General features: G+C 36.5%; 1 protein-coding gene across 2 annotated transcripts; it reads left to right on the top strand.

The window, feature by feature from the left end:
• Positions 1–188: 188 nt before the first annotated feature.
• On the top strand, positions 189–18,611 carry LOC134882579 (sodium- and chloride-dependent GABA transporter 2-like). 2 transcript variants are annotated; one of them, XM_063910373.1, is made up of 17 exons: positions 189–360; positions 869–959; positions 1,261–1,445; positions 2,100–2,234; positions 4,546–4,686; positions 4,937–5,018; positions 7,365–7,497; positions 9,092–9,226; positions 9,342–9,445; positions 10,511–10,635; positions 10,966–11,078; positions 11,154–11,291; positions 11,497–11,599; positions 12,857–12,957; positions 14,480–14,650; positions 16,606–16,751; positions 17,004–18,611. In XM_063910373.1, the coding sequence occupies exons 2-17, from the start codon at positions 952–954 to the stop codon at positions 17,011–17,013; spliced, it is 1,830 nt and encodes a 609-aa protein (XP_063766443.1). In that variant the 5' UTR covers positions 189–360; positions 869–951; the 3' UTR covers positions 17,014–18,611. The 2 variants fall into 2 exon arrangements, with proteins under 2 accessions (XP_063766443.1, XP_063766442.1); XM_063910372.1 differs by lacking the exons at positions 189–360; positions 869–959 and having other exon boundaries at positions 981–1,445.
• Positions 18,612–18,672: the final 61 nt, after the last annotated feature.

Raw genomic sequence — 18,672 nt, 5'->3', positions numbered from 1 at the left:
TTTGTCATTAAAAAAGTATTGGATGACTTAAAATGATGACCTGATGATTGCAACGGAGGAAAGGTCAGGGGGTCATTAGGTTCAGGCAATTTCTTATCAGGTCCATTACAGCGTACTGTGCGTCTTGCTAGAAGAGTATCAAGATGTGGTCTCTCATCTGCAGCTAACACATTCACTCAATATACAAGCTGTTTTACTAATATCCACACAGAGTAACATTAGCTTAACTGTTAATACATATGCAGTATACTGTAATTTGGATTGGTAACAACAACAACAACAACAACAACAACAACAACAACAACAACAACCACACCAACCAGCCTTTATTTTGGATGTTATTTATAATGATGAGATAAGGTAAGCTTTATTGATGCCAAGGTGGTAAATGTTAGTGTCGCAGTAGAAAGAGAAGTACAGTAAAGTGGATGACTGTAAAAACTACAAGTAAGTCAATACCATAAACTAAAAATAGGAATAATGTATAGTATAAAGATGTGCAAATGTTGCAAGTATATAGAAGGAGTTCAAGATATGCGAATGAACATGTTAAACAATATCAAGAACACGTCTGTTTTGATATGACCCTGAGTATTGCTTAATATATGCCCCAAAGCTCAGCAGAGGCTCAGCTGATTTGGTTTAGTTGTTAGCAACTGCTAATCTCAATGACTCAAGCTGTCTCAGTGGAAAAATACAGCAGGGAAGTGGTATACTTTGGACCTTTGTCAGAGCCAACCAGTTTTTCAAGTAGACGGCATGGTGTGCAGACCAATCCGACGGATAATTAGGTCATAGAGGAGCCAGAGGAAACCATAGCTACATTGTTTCTCAGTCTGGCTCTGCTCATGACATGTTGTTTGTGTAGAGATCCTGTGGTGCACCCAGCTGAGAGGAATACTGATCAGTTTGCTGTTGCTGTAAGCAACTCTTGGGAGAGGGGGCTTTGTGATGGAGGGGTAAGTACCTCTTTTTGTTTGCAGTGGGCTGCTAAATGCATCACTTTAATTCTAAAATGTGCTCTGATAAGTGCAGCTTTCTGATAAACACTTGCTTGTGAAAACTTTCCATTCCTGATAATCCCACAAGATTAACTTCAACAAATAAAAAAACAAAGCTTATGAGGAAACAATCAGCTGAGTAGGTTTGTGTCTGTACTTAACCCAGAGCTCCAAAGCTTTGACAGCCGTTTTTCCCGTAAATGTGGAGGAAGCAGTGCGACATTTCTTCTAATCTCCTATTTTTTCTGAACATGTCAAGAGAATTCCATAAAGGAAACAGCGTTGACATGCCCGGACAGGATAACAGTCAGTTGAAGAAGACCCAATTGTTGGACCGAGGCCAATGGGCAAACAAGTTGGAGTTTCTTCTGGCTGTAGCGGGAACCCTGGTTGGGCTGGGAAACCTCTGGAGGTTCCCCTATTTGTGCTACAAAAATGGGGGAGGTAAGCAGGATTTCCAAACTTCAAAAACTATACATACTTTACCTGTTCCCAAAAGTGAAGCAGCTGCACCTAATCACAGTTATGTCAACAGATGAGGAAAAAGAGCTATGATGTTAAAACAGATTTGACTGATAAGGAAGTTGCTCAGGCGATATACAAAGCAGCTTTTTGTTGGTCAGTAACTTTTTTTTCTTCCTGTAACCAAAAGCAACTCCGACAACAAAGGAAACCATTGTTTGTGTTCTGTTTTGGAAGATAGCCAATAAAATAAGAAGCATTATAAGTTTCATTGGTTAGAAAGTCATGCTATGCCGCTTTAACTTCTGCAGCCACATTACAGCAGTGTGTGATCTTTTTAAGTCACATATGTGTCAGATTTTCTCAGAGTTCCTCTTATGTTATAAATACTATAGGAGCCCAAGTGGCCCACTAATGGTAACCAGATGTTGCCCTGGAAAGGACAAAACCATAAAAGACATGAATAACATTCTTCCTGTTAAAACTTTGATTGTGTAAACACTCTCTTTCACAAGATGTCAAAGTCTCAGAGCTTCAAAACATTGATGAAAAAAACAGGGCTGATCATGTGAGGTGTAGCTCTTTATCAGATTCCCAGAGGAAACAGTATATTAATATGTTTTCCCATTTTTACAGGTGCATTTCTGGTTCCATATGTCTTGTTTCTGCTCTCATGTGGTATCCCTATGTTCCTAATGGAGACGGCCATGGGACAGTACACATCACAAGGATGCATCACTTGCTGGCGCCACTTCTGCCCCTTGTTTGAAGGTCAGTGTATAAAACTGAACTGCAACATTTTGTAGTAGTACCTGTGTGTGTAAGATCAACCTTTTATTCACACACATTTCACAAATACATCTAAGTTTGTTGTATTTGTTCTTTTAAAATCTTGTCACCCGTTGGGCTTAGAGAAGGTACACCTCGGTAGCACTTGGTCTTTCAGGGACTTGAACTGTTGATCTTCCAGTTCCCAAGCCAAGTCCCTATGGACCACCACTGCCCCCAACTTAACTTTTTCTTCCCTTTTTTCCAAACTGTTTCAAAATGCTAGACACAAATTAACATTCTATGTGTTTTAATTTAAATATTTCTATATATCCTAACTGTTTTGAAGAAATTGAAATGTGAATGCTTGGTGTTGAGGCTGAGGCGTACCTCTCATACTTTTTCATCAGGCTCAAATACTCAAACTTCTAATTTCTAATCTTTAAAGCATGAGAGTTAAGACAACCTGCTGAAGCTGCTGTGTGAGATTTGTATGCGTAGCGTAAAAAAAGGAGAGAAAAAGAGAAGATTTGAAAAGTTATTCTTCTACATTTTAATAATTCTATAATGATTTAGATCAGGTATACCATTTGTAACTCCATCCCTTAAAACCTGGAACAAAATTAAACATTTAATTAGGATTAATAAGAGGATCAAGCACAGTTATTAGGCCGAGTATAGACATTGTTCAGATATGTATAAGAATATCATTCTAAATGAAAGGGAATAAGCAATGTCATAAAGTGCCAGTAATGGCTTTTTTTATTCTGCAGTTGTTTAACTTTCCCTTAACACATTTAGATTTTACCTGATTATTATATAACTGATGTATAACATTAAGCATATCTAAAAAAAAGAACAGTGGTTGTTTACTTGATAACAGGAAACATATAATTCATTGTAAATAAGCTGTTCAGAAATCCGATTCAGCTGTAATAATTAACGCCAGTGTGCCTTTAATGTTTCATGACCTGAATGATACATTTCACACAGGGGCATGTCTGCTGCTGCTTGGCCCTCACTGCTTGTTTGCATAATATCAGATCATGTGACTAAGAGATAAGCTAGAATTCTGCACACCCAAAATATCTCCACTGTAAAAACATATTGGACATATTCAAAAGTGTTGAGATCTTTATTCCCACCAAAAACAAATCCCAAGAGGGTCAGATAACTCATGATATCAATCACCAGCTACCTGTTCTGTGCACTTTGTTATGGACAGACTCTGGCTCACTGATTAGGAATGATATGTTTACTTTTAGTGGTTCATTATTAAAAACAAGTTTTTCTTTCTTTTTCAGTACAGTGCTATTCAATGTAAAATATAGCATTTCAAATCATTATTGGGCTCTAGTTTGAAACGGTAGTGTCCTGTTTAAAAAAACAACAGTAAGGTCAGTGTAAGAAGGTTAATAAGCCACAGTTTGGCGATGGTTCAAGTGAATTTCTGTATTTTTAACAGGCATTATAATAAAATATCCTCTGAGCACTGTAAGTGGACCATTTGATTATTATACTTGAATTATTTAAACAGCATTTGTATAGGGATGATGCTGTCCCAAGCTTTTTGCTCCATAAGTGGTTGATATCATTAATATTTCTTGACAACAATGAAGGAAAATAAAACAGCAGAAAGTAGACTCTGTGGCAAACAAAAATCTGTAATACTTACATGTTTTCTTCAGGAAAATAATTACCAAATGACAACATTTATGACTTGTTCATCAACAAAAGTACAAAGCTAACGTTAGGCTAAAAAGCAACTACTACATCGCAGTTTTGCAGGACTTTAACATCACCTCTGCAGAGTAGATGAGTTTAATGTCCCTGAAACCCTCTGTAGTCCCAAGTAAAAGCTTAGAAATGCACTATTGGGGTGTTTACTGGTGTAATTGATCTTGTTTAACAAAACCTTACAATGCCATAGATGCATAAAGAGATTATCTCCAGCATCTCACTTAAAACTTATTCAGGAAACCTGGTTGACTTTGAGGATTTGAATCCGGAAGTGCATAAATGATGACCTAATTTTCTGGTTTTAAAGGCCTAAACGCTCTCTAATGCAACATGCTTTACAAGTATGGTCCACTGATATTGTTCTTGTTCTTTATTAGGATCCCTATTAGCACTAGCATGAGCATTGTCTGTTATATATATATATATATATATAATTGTAAAATAACCAACCAACAAACCCCAACAGAAAAACAACCACAATTCTCTCTTTAGGAATGCAGATGTTATCTCGTCTTTATTTTGTATTTTATTGCCCATCATTATCTACCGTAACATACTCTTTATTTCTTCTCAGGGATTGGCTATGCTACTCAGGTTGTGATTGCATATGCGGCCGTGTCATACATTGTCATCCAGGCGTGGGCTTTCTTCTACCTCTTCTCATCCTTCAGTGCTGAGGTCCCGTGGGCCAGCTGCAGGAACTCCTGGAACACAGGTAGACCGGCAGACAGAAATGAGCTGTGTGCATGAAATGTGTGTCTTTGTATACCTCGTATTTGTGTACCTTGTATCTTAATTTAAAAAACCCTCACGATTGAACTCAAATGCATATAGAGATGTTAGTAATTTCTTGCTTGATGTATTGATCACTGCTCAAATGACTAATATATGTTTACTTTGTATTCTGTGTACTTTGTTTTAAATATTTATCTTCACTTCTACATTTCTTCCTGTTTTTATCACAGAGAAATGTGTTGAATTTGACAAAACAAACACTTCAACCAATTGGACAGCAAATGCAACAACGCCTGCAACAGAATTCTGGGAGTAAGTTTAATTTACGCCTGTCTTCTTTAATAATTAATATCACTTTTTATTGGAGTCTTAAAAACTAGAGGTGAATTGGCACCCTGTGGTTTCTGTGTCTTTGTTTGTTGTTCCTCTTTTCCTAAAGAGAGTCTATAGCCGGTCACATGTTACAAATATTAGTCACCTCTGAGTTGCATTCCATGTTGTTACCCTCTTGTTTCTAGAAATGTCCTACGTAGGCAACCTGTTTACACATGTATTATTGTAATCTCTTATTTATTATTATAAAGCATGTGTAGGTGCTATCTGAATATTGTAAGAGTTTCAAACATACCCAATCTACTGAGAAAATGCGAACATCCAAAAAGTGGTTATATAACAACTTCACAAAATCTAGAAAGTGCCACTGCTTGGATACAGTCATTACCTGGCTGTAATGAGCTTTTCAGGAGGGGGCTTAAAGAGACGGGCGCTAAAACTAAGCATTTCAGACAGTGAGTACACAGGTATGGCCCCTCACACGGGGCAACAGTTTAGTCCAGCAGTGTCTCAGTCAGTAGGGGCTTGGACTGGAATCGTAGGGTTGCCGGTTCAAATCCCCAAACAGACATGAAATATGGGAAGTGGACTGCTACTTGCAGAGGTCCCAGTTCACCTCCTAGGCCCTGCTGTGGTGCCCTTGAGCAAGGCACCGGACACCTCCAATCCCCCCCTCGCCATTGCTCCCCGGGCGCTGCACAATAGCTGCCCACTGCTCTTAGTACTAGGATGGGTTAAATGCAGAGGACCAATTTCACTCTGTGTGCTCTGCTGTGTGCATGTATGTGACTAATAAAGAGGGTTTCAGCCTCCGATTCTCTAAAGTAATTTCAGACACACAGCCTGAGAAAGAAAATGTGAATTTTGAAAATTAAAGCATTTAAACATTTTCTACAAGAAACCGAAATTACAAGTGTGAACCTTAAAATGAGCATAATGTGTACTATTTTAAAATGAAGAGTTGCCGTAAGTCAAAATGTCACCACATATTTTACTATAAATCAAACACAGATAATTCCTAATGACCAGAATAACAAGTGTATGACCTGAGGATGAGATTTAAAAACATCAGTGACCGCCTAACTTTTCATCTCGCTATTTTGACTTTGTCTTGTGAGTCAATAATTGACTAAATATGAAAAACTACATTCCCATCAGCCACTTCTGTCATGTTAACTTTGCTATTTTAGATTTTTGATTTGCCTTGTGAGCATGTAAGCAAACGTGTATTGGCATGTAAATATGTTGACTTTTGCTTGTCAGCTGAAAGAACCCCATCACAGAGACGCTGGCATGGCTTTACTATTGCTTCATGTTACAAAAGCAAACTTTCTTTCACTGAGTCAGCTGCTTTTAAGTTAAGACAGGCCCAAAATAAGGTATTTTGGCTGTCATGTTGATTTTAAATTTCAAAAAACAATATTCTACTTATATTTATACAAAGTTTCAAGTTTCCAATCTTTAATATATTCTCTTCGATGTATCCTTTGCCACCCAGAACTGTATTTCCTCGAATAATTTGACTGTTACATGCAAATTAATTTGGCAGTAAACTCAAAAACAGGGTGTGAAGATGTTCTCAAATTGTTTTTGCAAAGTCATGGTCAACCTTTCTAAGTAGATAAGGTGTTGCACATTCAATGCACTATGAATGTTGTTGAGGCGATAAAAAACAGTTTCACTAACTATGAAACCCATTTTTCTCCAGAGTTGATACATCTTTCAATACATTTCAAAGCACACATCAGAGTGGGAAAAATGTATTCCTGCAAATATATCCTTGATTAATGAGGTTGACTTCACAGAAAAGACTCTCTGTATGACACTCTTTACTTGCTGGCCAGCTTAAGAGCCAATAAAACACGTACTGCATACGTATTACTTCCATGTCACATGCTGAGCTGAAAAAATACAGAATATAAAAATGGGTCCACAACCCAGCCAGATGAAAAAATGTGACGCAAAATGATAAAAAAGATCTATTCATTTGGTTGCACAGGGTTGATATGTGGTTAATACAGTTTGTGTACAAGACATCATAATAATAGTTGCATAACTGGTGTTTGGTTTTAAAGTTGCATCTCTGTTTTTTAAGTGTTACCAGAGAAATCTCTATTACTTATTTCCATTTCCTCATGACTAAATACATTTGCTTGTTTTCATATGAATATTTTGCAATGTAGTAATAACACTGTTTGATCAGTCACATTTATATTTCACAAGACTTCATTATCTTACGTAAGATTAATGTTTGTCTTGAGAAAGTTCTCCATAACTGTTTTATGGGCCCCGTTTCATCAAAATCAATTATGTGTTAATTTTCAGGAAACGGGTGCTGGGAATATCTAACGGGATTGAAGAGATTGGTAGCCTGAGATGGGATCTGGCCTTGTGTCTGTTACTGGCGTGGATCCTATGCTACTTCTGTGTTTGGAAAGGAGTGAGATCTACTGGGAAGGTGAAGAAAATACTTTCTGTAGAAGATGATGTTGGATTTAGTGAGATATTAGTGGGAATTCTGTTGAAACCTTTGGGATCACATTCAAGTATTCCCCCTGTTGCAACCTTTACACATTTATGGGTTATATGTTTTAAATAATGATACGAGAAAAATAATCCATAATATATAATGGCTGCAACACAATCATTTGGTGTTTTGATGATAATGGTGTATGAACAAAAAAGTGGACGGTACCTGCTCAGCATTTTTAAAGATATCACAGGGCACTATAGGACACTTAAGAAGAACCTGGATTCATATATATTCATATTTATTTTCCTTAATTTGTCTCCAGTTATTTATTTTTTAAATGGAATTTTATTCACTAAAATGTCAAACATGAGTTAAAAAAACAAAAGAAGAAGAAAACATAGAATATATCAGAGTTATGTTAGGGGACCTGAAACAATAACAAAATATTATCCCAGCTGCCACAGCGGGCCACCAGAGCAAGGCAAACCTTTGAAAGAAATACCGATGCAGGCATGCAGGGTTCAGGACGGTCGGACTGCGATCTCATTACACTGTGGGGAATGACAGAGAATGTGTCCCTGAACCCCCCTACTACTGAACTGTGTAAGCTGCCATGCTAAAATTCATCAATACATTGAAAAATATATACGTTGAAAAAGCAGACTTGTCTGTACGGAGAGCTTGGTAAGGTTAGTCACTAACATCAGGCCCAGGCTGGAGGTTGTAAAGAAGGCTTCCAGAGCAGAGACAGCGATATGGACAGGTGTTTATGTTGTTTGGTAAATAACATCATCAACATTGAAATTGAGAATGTTTGATTTAAAACTGATTATTTTTATTTTATAGGCCAAGTTACAGTTCGTTACTGATACAGGATATCAAGTACCAGTATTGGTTCAGATTTGAACATTGGTTCAGTTTGGACAGCAAACATGGTAGAGGGTGCAGTGTTTTGATGTTAACCAGACCCTGGAGCTCCCTTCTACTATTACGGAAAAAAAACAACCTCTTCATATAATTGTGTTTCCTAACCACTTATGCTATGTCAGCCACAGACAGTTAAAATCTGACTAACAACATAAACAAATGAAAGAGAACAGGTAGGATTTTCACTGGAAAAGACTTCAACCAAGCAAATCTGCTTCATGTGAACCATAACCAATATAGTCAACAAACACTGAAAGAAAGCCCCACAATTTAATCAGAATAATCACAACTGCATACAGGTTACAAATAAAAAGACAAATCCTTATAAAAAGTAAACATACAACGCAGACTGTAGAGATTTACATTGTTCGTTTATGTTTTGGCAGTTTTCCAGGAGCACTGCTGGTTTGGTGTCTTTGTTTGAAACTTAAGATATGACAGGGAGATATTTTATGTGTGTCATATTGTGACCGTTGCACAACCAGGAAATGATATTACACAAACGACCCTAGATCATTTTACGTTCTTCTTTTATGTGACTCGTGTTTGTTGTGTAGCTGTCCTGTTGCATCTTCTGAAATGTTTCATATAATCATATAATGATTTAAAACACCATTTAAATTATGAACCTGCCTTTGTCTCATGTTGACAGGTAGTTTACTTCACAGCCACTTTTCCATATCTGATGCTGGTGGTTTTGTTGGCTCGTGGACTTACTTTACCAGGAGCTATTGATGGCATTGCTTTCTACCTGTATCCAGACCCCACAAGGTTGGTGGACCCTCAAGTAAGTAATGACTTCAAGTTAAACATTAAACCTAAGGAAAGCTCAGTGGCTTCCCACAGGAAACCCAGATACTTTAAAATACTTCAATCTCACAACACGTGTTCCACTTTTACAGGTTTGGATGGATGCGGGTGCACAAGTTCTTTTCTCTTTTGGGATTTGTCAGGGGAGCTTGACAGCTCTAGGCAGTTACAACCAGTATAACAATGATTGTTACAAGTAAGTGCTCTCTGTGTTTCTCCTGCTTTTTGGATTTTTAATTCATCACTAATATGTAGAGTGATATTCACTCTTGTTTTGGTCAAACATATCATGACCTAAAAAAGGTTGCTACCAACAATTATTTGAGTTCATGTGCAGATTCTTTTTACTAAGTTTTCTATTTTTGGACATAGTAAAATACTATATCCAATGCAAGACAAATTGCTTGCTTTGTCAAACCAACATTGCCAAGGAAACACATTTTATTACTGTTTAGGACAAAAAGTTTGGCATTTTTGTCAGAAATATTAAGTAAATACATATTCTCACATGTATTAAAGACACCTAAATGGGTTAGCAATCTTAGTTTCAATGTAGTCTGTGATTTAAGTAAGGTCTGTAAGACGCTCTATTAGATATACTCACATCAATAACAATGTCTATGTTTACTATGCCACATTTTGCCAAAATTAATGTCGTTTTCCAGACTCTTTTTCTACTTTAGTACCTTTATTTTGTGAACACTTGAAAAATGTACAATTAGTTAAGTGCTCAATCAATCAATAAGATGATTGATAAATTATAAAAGGGAGGAGATTTACATTTGTTCACTTAACCATCCACAATACACAGAAAAAACTGACACATTTACTTTAATTAAATGTATTATGTCAACAAACCTCACATAATTGTATTAGGTTAGTTGAAAGCAACAATATTAAGTTTAAATAAAAAATACATTAAAATCAACGCTTCAGTTTTTTAGGCAAGTGTAGAAATGTTAGGTTATTTGTAATGCTGGCACACCTTTGATTTGAAGACAATCTTGGTGTAAACCCATTACATTTCACTCCTCATACATGTATATTGATGAATATAAACATTTGAATATCTTTTATAATATCATACAAAGACAGAACCATCTTCTTGCGCAGCTCGCTTTTAATTTTGTTGTATCGTGCTCTATTGTTTTCTTCTCATTGTGACATTATTATGCAATTCCATAAGTTATTAAACAAAAAAACTAAATTACCAATGTGTCAATCATTATGTAAATACTTTTTTGTTTGGTTGTTTTCTCAGGGACACGTTTGTTCTGTGTTTAGTGAACGGCGGGTCAAGCTTTGTGGCAGGGTTTGCCATCTTTTCAGTTTTGGGCTTCATGTCCTACGAACAGGGATTGCCAATATCTGAAGTGGCAGCGTCCGGTAAGATACCCATTACAACCCCTCTGTTACAGCCCATTCATTTTATAATCACCCTTTTGTTTATGTGAAGAGCTCCCACTAAAAATAGTTGTATAGACAGGTTTGAGGTCTAATATGTTAAAATGTTGATGCTTTTTGTATCATTCCCCTCACTCTTGAGTGTGCTGTAATTAACAAGGTACCAAAATCAGCCGGAAATAGCGATCAACACTCAAATAGTAACTGATCATATTTTATCTTATGCATGATTACACAATAGGAGGAATATTGTCTCTGTAAAAGCATTTTTTAAAATGTATTTATAATTCCTCTCTTTGTTCTCAATTACAGGACCTGGCTTGGCATTTATTGCCTATCCACGTGCAGTGGCCATGATGCCGTTGCCTCAGCTGTGGTCTATTTGTTTTTTCCTCATGGTCATCTTGTTGGGTGCAGATACACAAGTGAGATAGTTTTAAATCCTCCATTTAGTTTTATTAGTAAACCCTTGTTGATTGCAGCTTTTTGTGTGTCTCTAGTTTGTGAGTCTGGAATGCCTGATGACCTCAGTGACAGACATGTTCCCCACCGTGTTTCGAAGAGCTTACCGTCGGGAGTTGTTGCTGCTCTGTCTCTGCACCGTTTGCTTCTTTCTCGGCCTCCTCCTCGTCACAGAGGTGAGGACTCGTGTCTGTGGTGTGTTCACATTGAAGAAAGTTGGAAAAAACTGGCGAAATAAAACTTTCCTGGACCTGTAGTACACTGAATTGCATTAGTCATCTATATTTAATCAGAGCAAAATGTTGATGATCTGAACATAATGTAAATAAGTTGTTTTTGTGCTTGAAGTGTGTTAACAATCAACTCTCTGTCTTCCTGCAGGGAGGCTTATATTTCCTTCAACTTTTTGACCATTACGTTTGTAGTGGCAGCAATCTTCTTCTTCTCTCAGTGTTTCAGTCGATAGGAATTGGATGGATATATGGTGAGTCATTATGCTTATCCTGAAAAAATCAAACTATTTACTTAATACAGATGTTGTTTTTATGTCCATTTAATTGATCTTTATACCTCATAATAATATGTCTTAAAACGTTGGTGTCTTAAAAGGTGTGTGAATGCTGGCACCTTCAGCTTTTGCACGCTTGACAAAGGGGTTGAAAAAAAAAGGGTGGTGTCCTTGGAAATTGCCAACTGAAACGGCTTACACCACATGGTGTGGCATCTACATTTTGGAAGGACCGGTGGGGAAAAACGTATCACATTTGACTCTCAATGATTTGAAGTAGTGGGCTAAAGGAAATAGTTTTCCTTTCTCATTTAAGATCAACGTCTTTTTGGACAGGGAGCTTGTCGCAATGAGAACTTTAGCTTTCCTTAGTGTCAAAAATGATGTCTTCCCTGCATCTGAGGCGTGAGGACACCTTGGGTCAAAGGTTGGATTTGATCATCTCTCCTCCTCATTTCCTCTCATCCCTCGACTATTGCAACCTTATCAAGGCATACAAACTCACTTACAAAGTCTCAAAGAAAGATTTGTATGATAGAAAGTGTGATACAAAACGTACAAATCCATAATAGGGGGTGGAAATTAATCAAGTATGATTATTCTTTGGCAGGTTGTTAACAGCAGCAGAAACACTGGCCTGATATCTTATATTAGCATCTATGTTTTTGTCGGTAAATAAGTAAAAAGAAATGGTATTACATAAAATTGACAAGTGCTAAACTTCCCCTCTCCTGTGGTGCTTCTCAGTGGATTTACTAGATTTTGTCAGTGCTTGAATTCCTTTGTTCTGTCTACATTCAGCTCTCACTCCTTGTTAACCTTGTTAAAGCTTGATGGGCATTAGATCCCCCTGAGGAGGGGAGTTTGATCTGTTTGGCATGAATACAAAAGATGTAAGAGAGCTCGATACATTCACTCTAGAAAAACAAGTCCTTCACACTGCCTCCATGTCAACAGGGATTTAAATGCATCCTCAGAGGGGATTGAAATAAATGTGAGAAACTATACATGTGGTGCCACCTATGGTAGGGTAAACATTATAATTGAAACAATAGCACCCACAGTACTTACTCTTAAATCCCACCGGTGTCCCTTTACATACGTATGTGCCGTGAAGTCAAAGGAGTTATCAGCAGCCCATAAATTCACGTTATATCATGTATATGTTTTTGTTCATTTGTTATGTACATAGTTTGAGTTCAAATATCTTTATATTTCCCTTTTGATAACCAGGTGCAGATCGTTTTTATGACAACATAGAGGACATGGTGGGTTATCGTCCGTGGCCAATAATGAAGTATTGCTGGCTTTACATTACCCCCACTATTTGTCTGGTGAGTGAAAATGTTTTATTTAATTCCCATCTACAGTAAAATATGTGTCCTTTAATGCATCTATGCATAGTGTCAATGGCAAAGCTAATGAGTATTTTCTGAGCTTCTTTTTGGTCTTTACCATCAGATTTTAGGATTACATTTAATAGCGTTTTGGGGGAGCATTCTGAGTTTGGAGGGATAGTAACACTCTTTTCTTTGTTATTGAGGCTGAAAAAACAGGTGTTTGACCGAAAAAGTATTGCCTACTGTGAGGTGAAACAAATAAGAAGGTAGAGAAGAATAAAGCCCATGCTGTGCTTATGGTATATAATATAGGAAACATGTTAAGTTCCTATGTTGACATTTAGCAGAACAAATAATGGGCTTTTAATATTTTCTTTTTTTATGCACCTCTCGTAACTTTTCACCTCAAATTACCTCTGAATCAAAAACATGGTGGAGGGAAAGTGGTGGGTACCTAAGAAATAATTGAGTATTATATTAGGATATAATATTTTGAGAGTTGGAAGTTTGGGGAATTCAGAAACAAATGCAATGCAAAGCCTGATGATTACACTGGAATTACAAGATAGCTAATGTGGAAAACCTAACAAGTGGGGGCGACAGACCACAGAGGACAACATGACCGTCCTCAAACACCGAAAACTTGAGTGACAGAAAGGTCAGGCTCTGAAGTCGGGTAATAAGACTCACGTCTCAATTATTTCCGGAGATATTTGAACGGGTCGTGCTCAGGGTCTGGTTCCACATGGATGTTTTTAGACCCAGTGTGTAGAGTCAGGCCAGTTTTGCTCATAGATCTGCTAGTTACAAAGTTTCACTTAAATGAAACAGAAGTCAGACATTTCAAGTCAAGATTTCCCTCCTCATAAAAGAAGAAAACATGACTGATAGGGAAAGGTGATGTTTCTTATGCTGTATGCACATAATTGAACCCTCAGCAGTGTAGCATATATATTCATAACACATTGGGAAATAACATCAGGTTGTTTACCTTAGCTGCCAAACAACATTGGAGACATAATTTGACATGCAGAACAAATTCTTCTTTATGGTAGTATGCATTTTTTCAAATAAATAAAGTCTAACAAACCTTACAATTTCTTTAAGTTAATGGTTGTAGCAATTAACAGCGAGAAGTGAGTTGAAGTCAGACAATGCTTTCTTCCCAAAAATGTTTTCTTTATGTTTTTTTTTTACAACATTAAGAATACAAAATATTGTGCATTGCTAGCCCAAACCTGCACAGACTGAAAGAACATAAATCGTATGTGGACAAAGCAGTGCAAATAGTTTCAGACATATAGTGCTAATTAAAAGAATCCATTGACCTGCAAATGATTCATATGTGTGTTTTGTTTATGGAGAACACTTCCATGTGTGTGCAATAAACATTACATTGTAGATGAGAAAGTGTTTGATAAACTGCACATCACTGTCGAAGCAAAAGTTTAAAATTGTACTGAAACTGTATAAAAATAATAATATGAATCGAATTGTTTTATTTTGATCGTGTCAGGGTACCTTCATCTTTTCACTGGTGAAATACAAGCCTCTCAAATTCAACAAAACCTACATCTACCCAAGCTGGGCTTATGCTCTGGGCTGGTCCCTCGGACTGTTCTGCGTTCTCCTGGTTCCTCTGTGGATCTTCTTCAAAGTTGTGCAGATGAAAGGGACAATAGGGCAGGTATGTTCTCAGCAGAGGGAGAAAAAATATTATCACAATCACCATGTCTCATGTTATCAAGGGCTTACATTTTTTCCACCAACAGAAAATGAATTGCGAACTTTTACCATTTTAAGTGTTTAAATTTAGCCTCTCAAAAATAATAAGTAGCCTTTTCCCCATTTTTCTGGGGTTTATTTCATAGAACCAAACAGTTAATACCGAGCAGTCTCAGCCCTAATGTGAAAATTACGATATAAAATCAGATTATACATTTTTTTATCTGTGGGTATAAAAATGTAAACAAAATGTTTTCAGCTGTAAGATATCATTTGTGATGGTTTTAACTTTTTAACTGGTCTGTGTTTCATTATTGCTTTAATTCTTACATATCATAATTACTTAGACTTTGTCCGAGAATGAGGAAGGTATACGATTGTGAGGTCACCTAACTAGGTTTTAAAAGTATTTAAAACATGTTATTGTTGAACTTCTCTATTTCGATAGAAGACTAATACATATAATAAATGTATTACTTGTTCCAATATCAGGAACTGTCCTTCTAAGTCTTGAAATCAGTTTTATGGTTAATAACTCTCCCAAAAAGCAGCAGTACATCAACAAGGCCCTCAAGCAATCATGTCAAGTAGCTGCAGCTGCATGCATGTACCAACACAAATACTTCACTTGACACTAAAGGCAGCTGTAAGTGTGAGAAGTTAGAAATGAGAGGCCAGGCTTTTAGAATTTGGCTCTCGTTGCATGTTTTAGCGTGTCTGAGTGCTGCATTTAGGCTTGAATTGTATTGCCATCATTTCATTGGACATGTACTTTAAGTCTGTTGATAATAACAACTATTTTTATGATTAAAAAAAGCGTCAGAAGTTTGGGAAAAGTGAAAATACCCTACAATATTCAACAAACAGTGTAGCGGCAAAAACTCCCTATGAGTTATAAAAGTTGTTTTTCGCTGTGACTCGCTCCATAGAAGAGTCCATAGTCAGTTTGAGTACATGGTGTGTAATAAACAAACAAATCAAACAATGTATTACTCAGCACAACACGGTCAACAGAAAGTGTCCTGGCTAATTCACCTTCTCTCCTCTGTCATCCACAAAACCGACATCCAACATGGGACCTAAATACAATAAACCACACCCATGTGACAATTGCCGGCAGTGATAACCAATAGGAATTAAACGTAGTTAATATACGATAATAATACAAATAAGTATTTTGGCTCCTACAAACAGATATTCAGATTGTGTGTTTGGCTTACCATCATGTAAGATGGAGAAAGGCATCAAAACCTTTTTGAGAGGCTAAACTTTTTTTTTTTACTCTTAGAAAACCATTAAAAAACAATTTTGAACTGGTACTAGCACTCGTTCAGAGTACTTTATTTATAGTTTAAGGATTATTGTCAAAAGCTTCAGCCATCTTCATTCTTCTCAGTGTACCAATGTAAGTTAAACCCAACCTCTTTCCAAAAATTCATTGCAACATCATCCAGCAACAGGCTGCAACAAATATATGCACATAAATGCAAATCAAGTCCTGATTTGTTGGGGCCATGTGGGTATGGCCCCAACAAGTTAGGAGCTATGGCTAAATTAAACTCGTTCAGCCAGGTCAGTTGACTGAGGTAATCATATAGTTCAAACTGCCTCTACTGTGTTAACATGCAATAAGTAATGCAACTCTTCCCTTAAGGGACAAAAGGAGCAAGCCTGTGAAGAACGTAGGGCATCCAGTTCAATATAGGAATATTTCAAACCATGTGTTAAACTTTTGCTATATCATTTTTTAACAATATGTAACAGAGGAATGAAGCAATACTTTATCACATAGGAAGAAGCACGTTATGCTGTTTGTGTTGTTTATTCCCATCTTCTCTTCACATGTTTCTGCTGACTCGTATCTGGGAAACCTACGTTAACATTTTGTCTTATGTGGACTTTTGATTGTCTCTACAGAACCTCAGGCAGCTTTGCCGCCCTGAAATCAAGACACACAGCACAGCAAAGCAACCCGAGCAATGCCCCTTGAACCCAGACAATGATCTCACATCTACTGCCAATGAGTACAAAGCAGGTGGTGGAGCAGAGATGGAAATGCAAATGTGAGAAATGAACATATTTGACGATGTCTTTAATGTGATATTCTGTTTTCACAAGCTATTTTAAAGACAATTATGATGAGCAATACATTCTGAACACGTCCAGCTATTTCCTGCACAATAAGCACCAAGTCTTGTTTTACTGTAAAATGTCTGTACTGTAGACCTACATTGTAATATACAATATTGAAAAGAGTTTTTAGTTTTCCATTATCTAATAATGTGTCTGATTACGTCATTATTTTCATGTTTCAGTATGCCATAGAGGATCAAGAGATGCCAATCTTGATTATCACTGCCCATTAACATGCACTGTTGCCACACATTTTTCTCCAAAGGTAGTGGCAGCTGTTATATTCAGACAATGCAGAAAGCCTTTATACAGAATGAATGTACATGGAAAATGTTGCCTTTTTATTATTTGATAGTTTTTTATATATTTACACACGTATGTTTGAAATGGTTTGCCTTTTTATTTTCGGACTCTTTTAGCTTTATGTTCTATATTTTTATGCTGTTATGTTTATTCATCTGTATATCATTATGACAATTCAGTGGGGACCATAAGCATAGACCAAGAAACAAACTTCTTCACAGTTCAGTCTGCATTTTGCTTTACTGTGTAACACCCACCACACACATCACATACGACACAGCGACATTCCAAAAAAACACTACAACATTTCAAAAATTACGGAAAGGGTATTCCTTTAGGGATAACACTTACTGTTTGTAATTGGACAGAGCCAGTCAGAGAAAAACTGCTTTGATTGGTGGTTTGACAGCGCTGCATCTTTCCTGTTTGGTAGTACTCAGCTGTGTCGTTACACATTTTAAACTGAGTTGAAAAGAATGGAAGAAGAGATGGAAATCTTAAGGGAATATTTGAACAAAGGATATACATATGAATTAATCCTCGACATGCTGTCAATCCATCACGACATCAGCCTGTCCCTTAGAACACCGACATTTATACAGCTTTTCTTTAAGATTTCAGATAAATTCAACATTGTTTTACCATGATTGCAACAAAAAGCTGTGTGAACTGTAAGTTATGATGGTCTGGCTTCTTCTCCATGGCTCATGGGAGCTGTAGCACTTTGAGTAATTGGCCATACCTGGCTCGAAGAAAAACACATATCATGAATTAAACTTGAATACTTTAAAGTATAATTACATTCCCAGAGTTCATTGTGCCTATCTTAATTATCATAAACAAATAAGAAAACATTTTAAATATGGGGAAATATTTCCGGAACCCTCCTCTTGCTCACAGAAAATGTATTATTGGACCAATATTTGAAAAATGTCTTCAATTAGTTTTCTGTAAACTAGACATTAAGATATACCTCACTGTCATACATGCACAATCTTTGGTAGTCACACTTTGGGACCCCATTGTAGTTTTTTTTATTAATGTTAATGATATTTCTGTTGTTTTCAACTTAAATAAACATGTAACAAACAATAAATAAACAATCATAAGTCTTTATTCCACTATAAACTTTTAACATTTATTATTTTATATGATTCTCATTATAAGTATAGACTGATGATCAGCAACTACAGCTGTTTAAGTACCAATATGCTCAGACAAAATATCTGTTACGGCAATTTAGGACATGAATGAGACATGAAGTCTAAAATGTTGTAACCATGTTGCACCTGAAGTTTAAATTTAATAATTAATGTCTATTTTTGATAGAGTTCGAATCTAAGTTGTATTTCCAAACACAAGTTAATCACAGACATTTTGTACTTTTTCAGGTTGACTTTGTATAAAAAATGTAAAAATGTTTCTGTAAAATCATATCCATGCTATGAGAAATCAATAAATTGCATATTTTGCAGATTCTGAAATAATTTCCATTGTATTTGCACACTTTTCATATTTAAATTCATATCGTTTTTATTGTGTATTGTT

The sequence above is a fragment of the Eleginops maclovinus genome, chromosome 20, assembly GCF_036324505.1.
Source record: "Eleginops maclovinus isolate JMC-PN-2008 ecotype Puerto Natales chromosome 20, JC_Emac_rtc_rv5, whole genome shotgun sequence".
In the NCBI taxonomy this organism is placed as follows: Eukaryota; Metazoa; Chordata; class Actinopteri; order Perciformes; family Eleginopidae; genus Eleginops; species Eleginops maclovinus.
The sequence above is the reverse complement of the archived record's forward strand: the minus strand, read 5'-3'. Positions and strand labels throughout refer to the sequence as shown.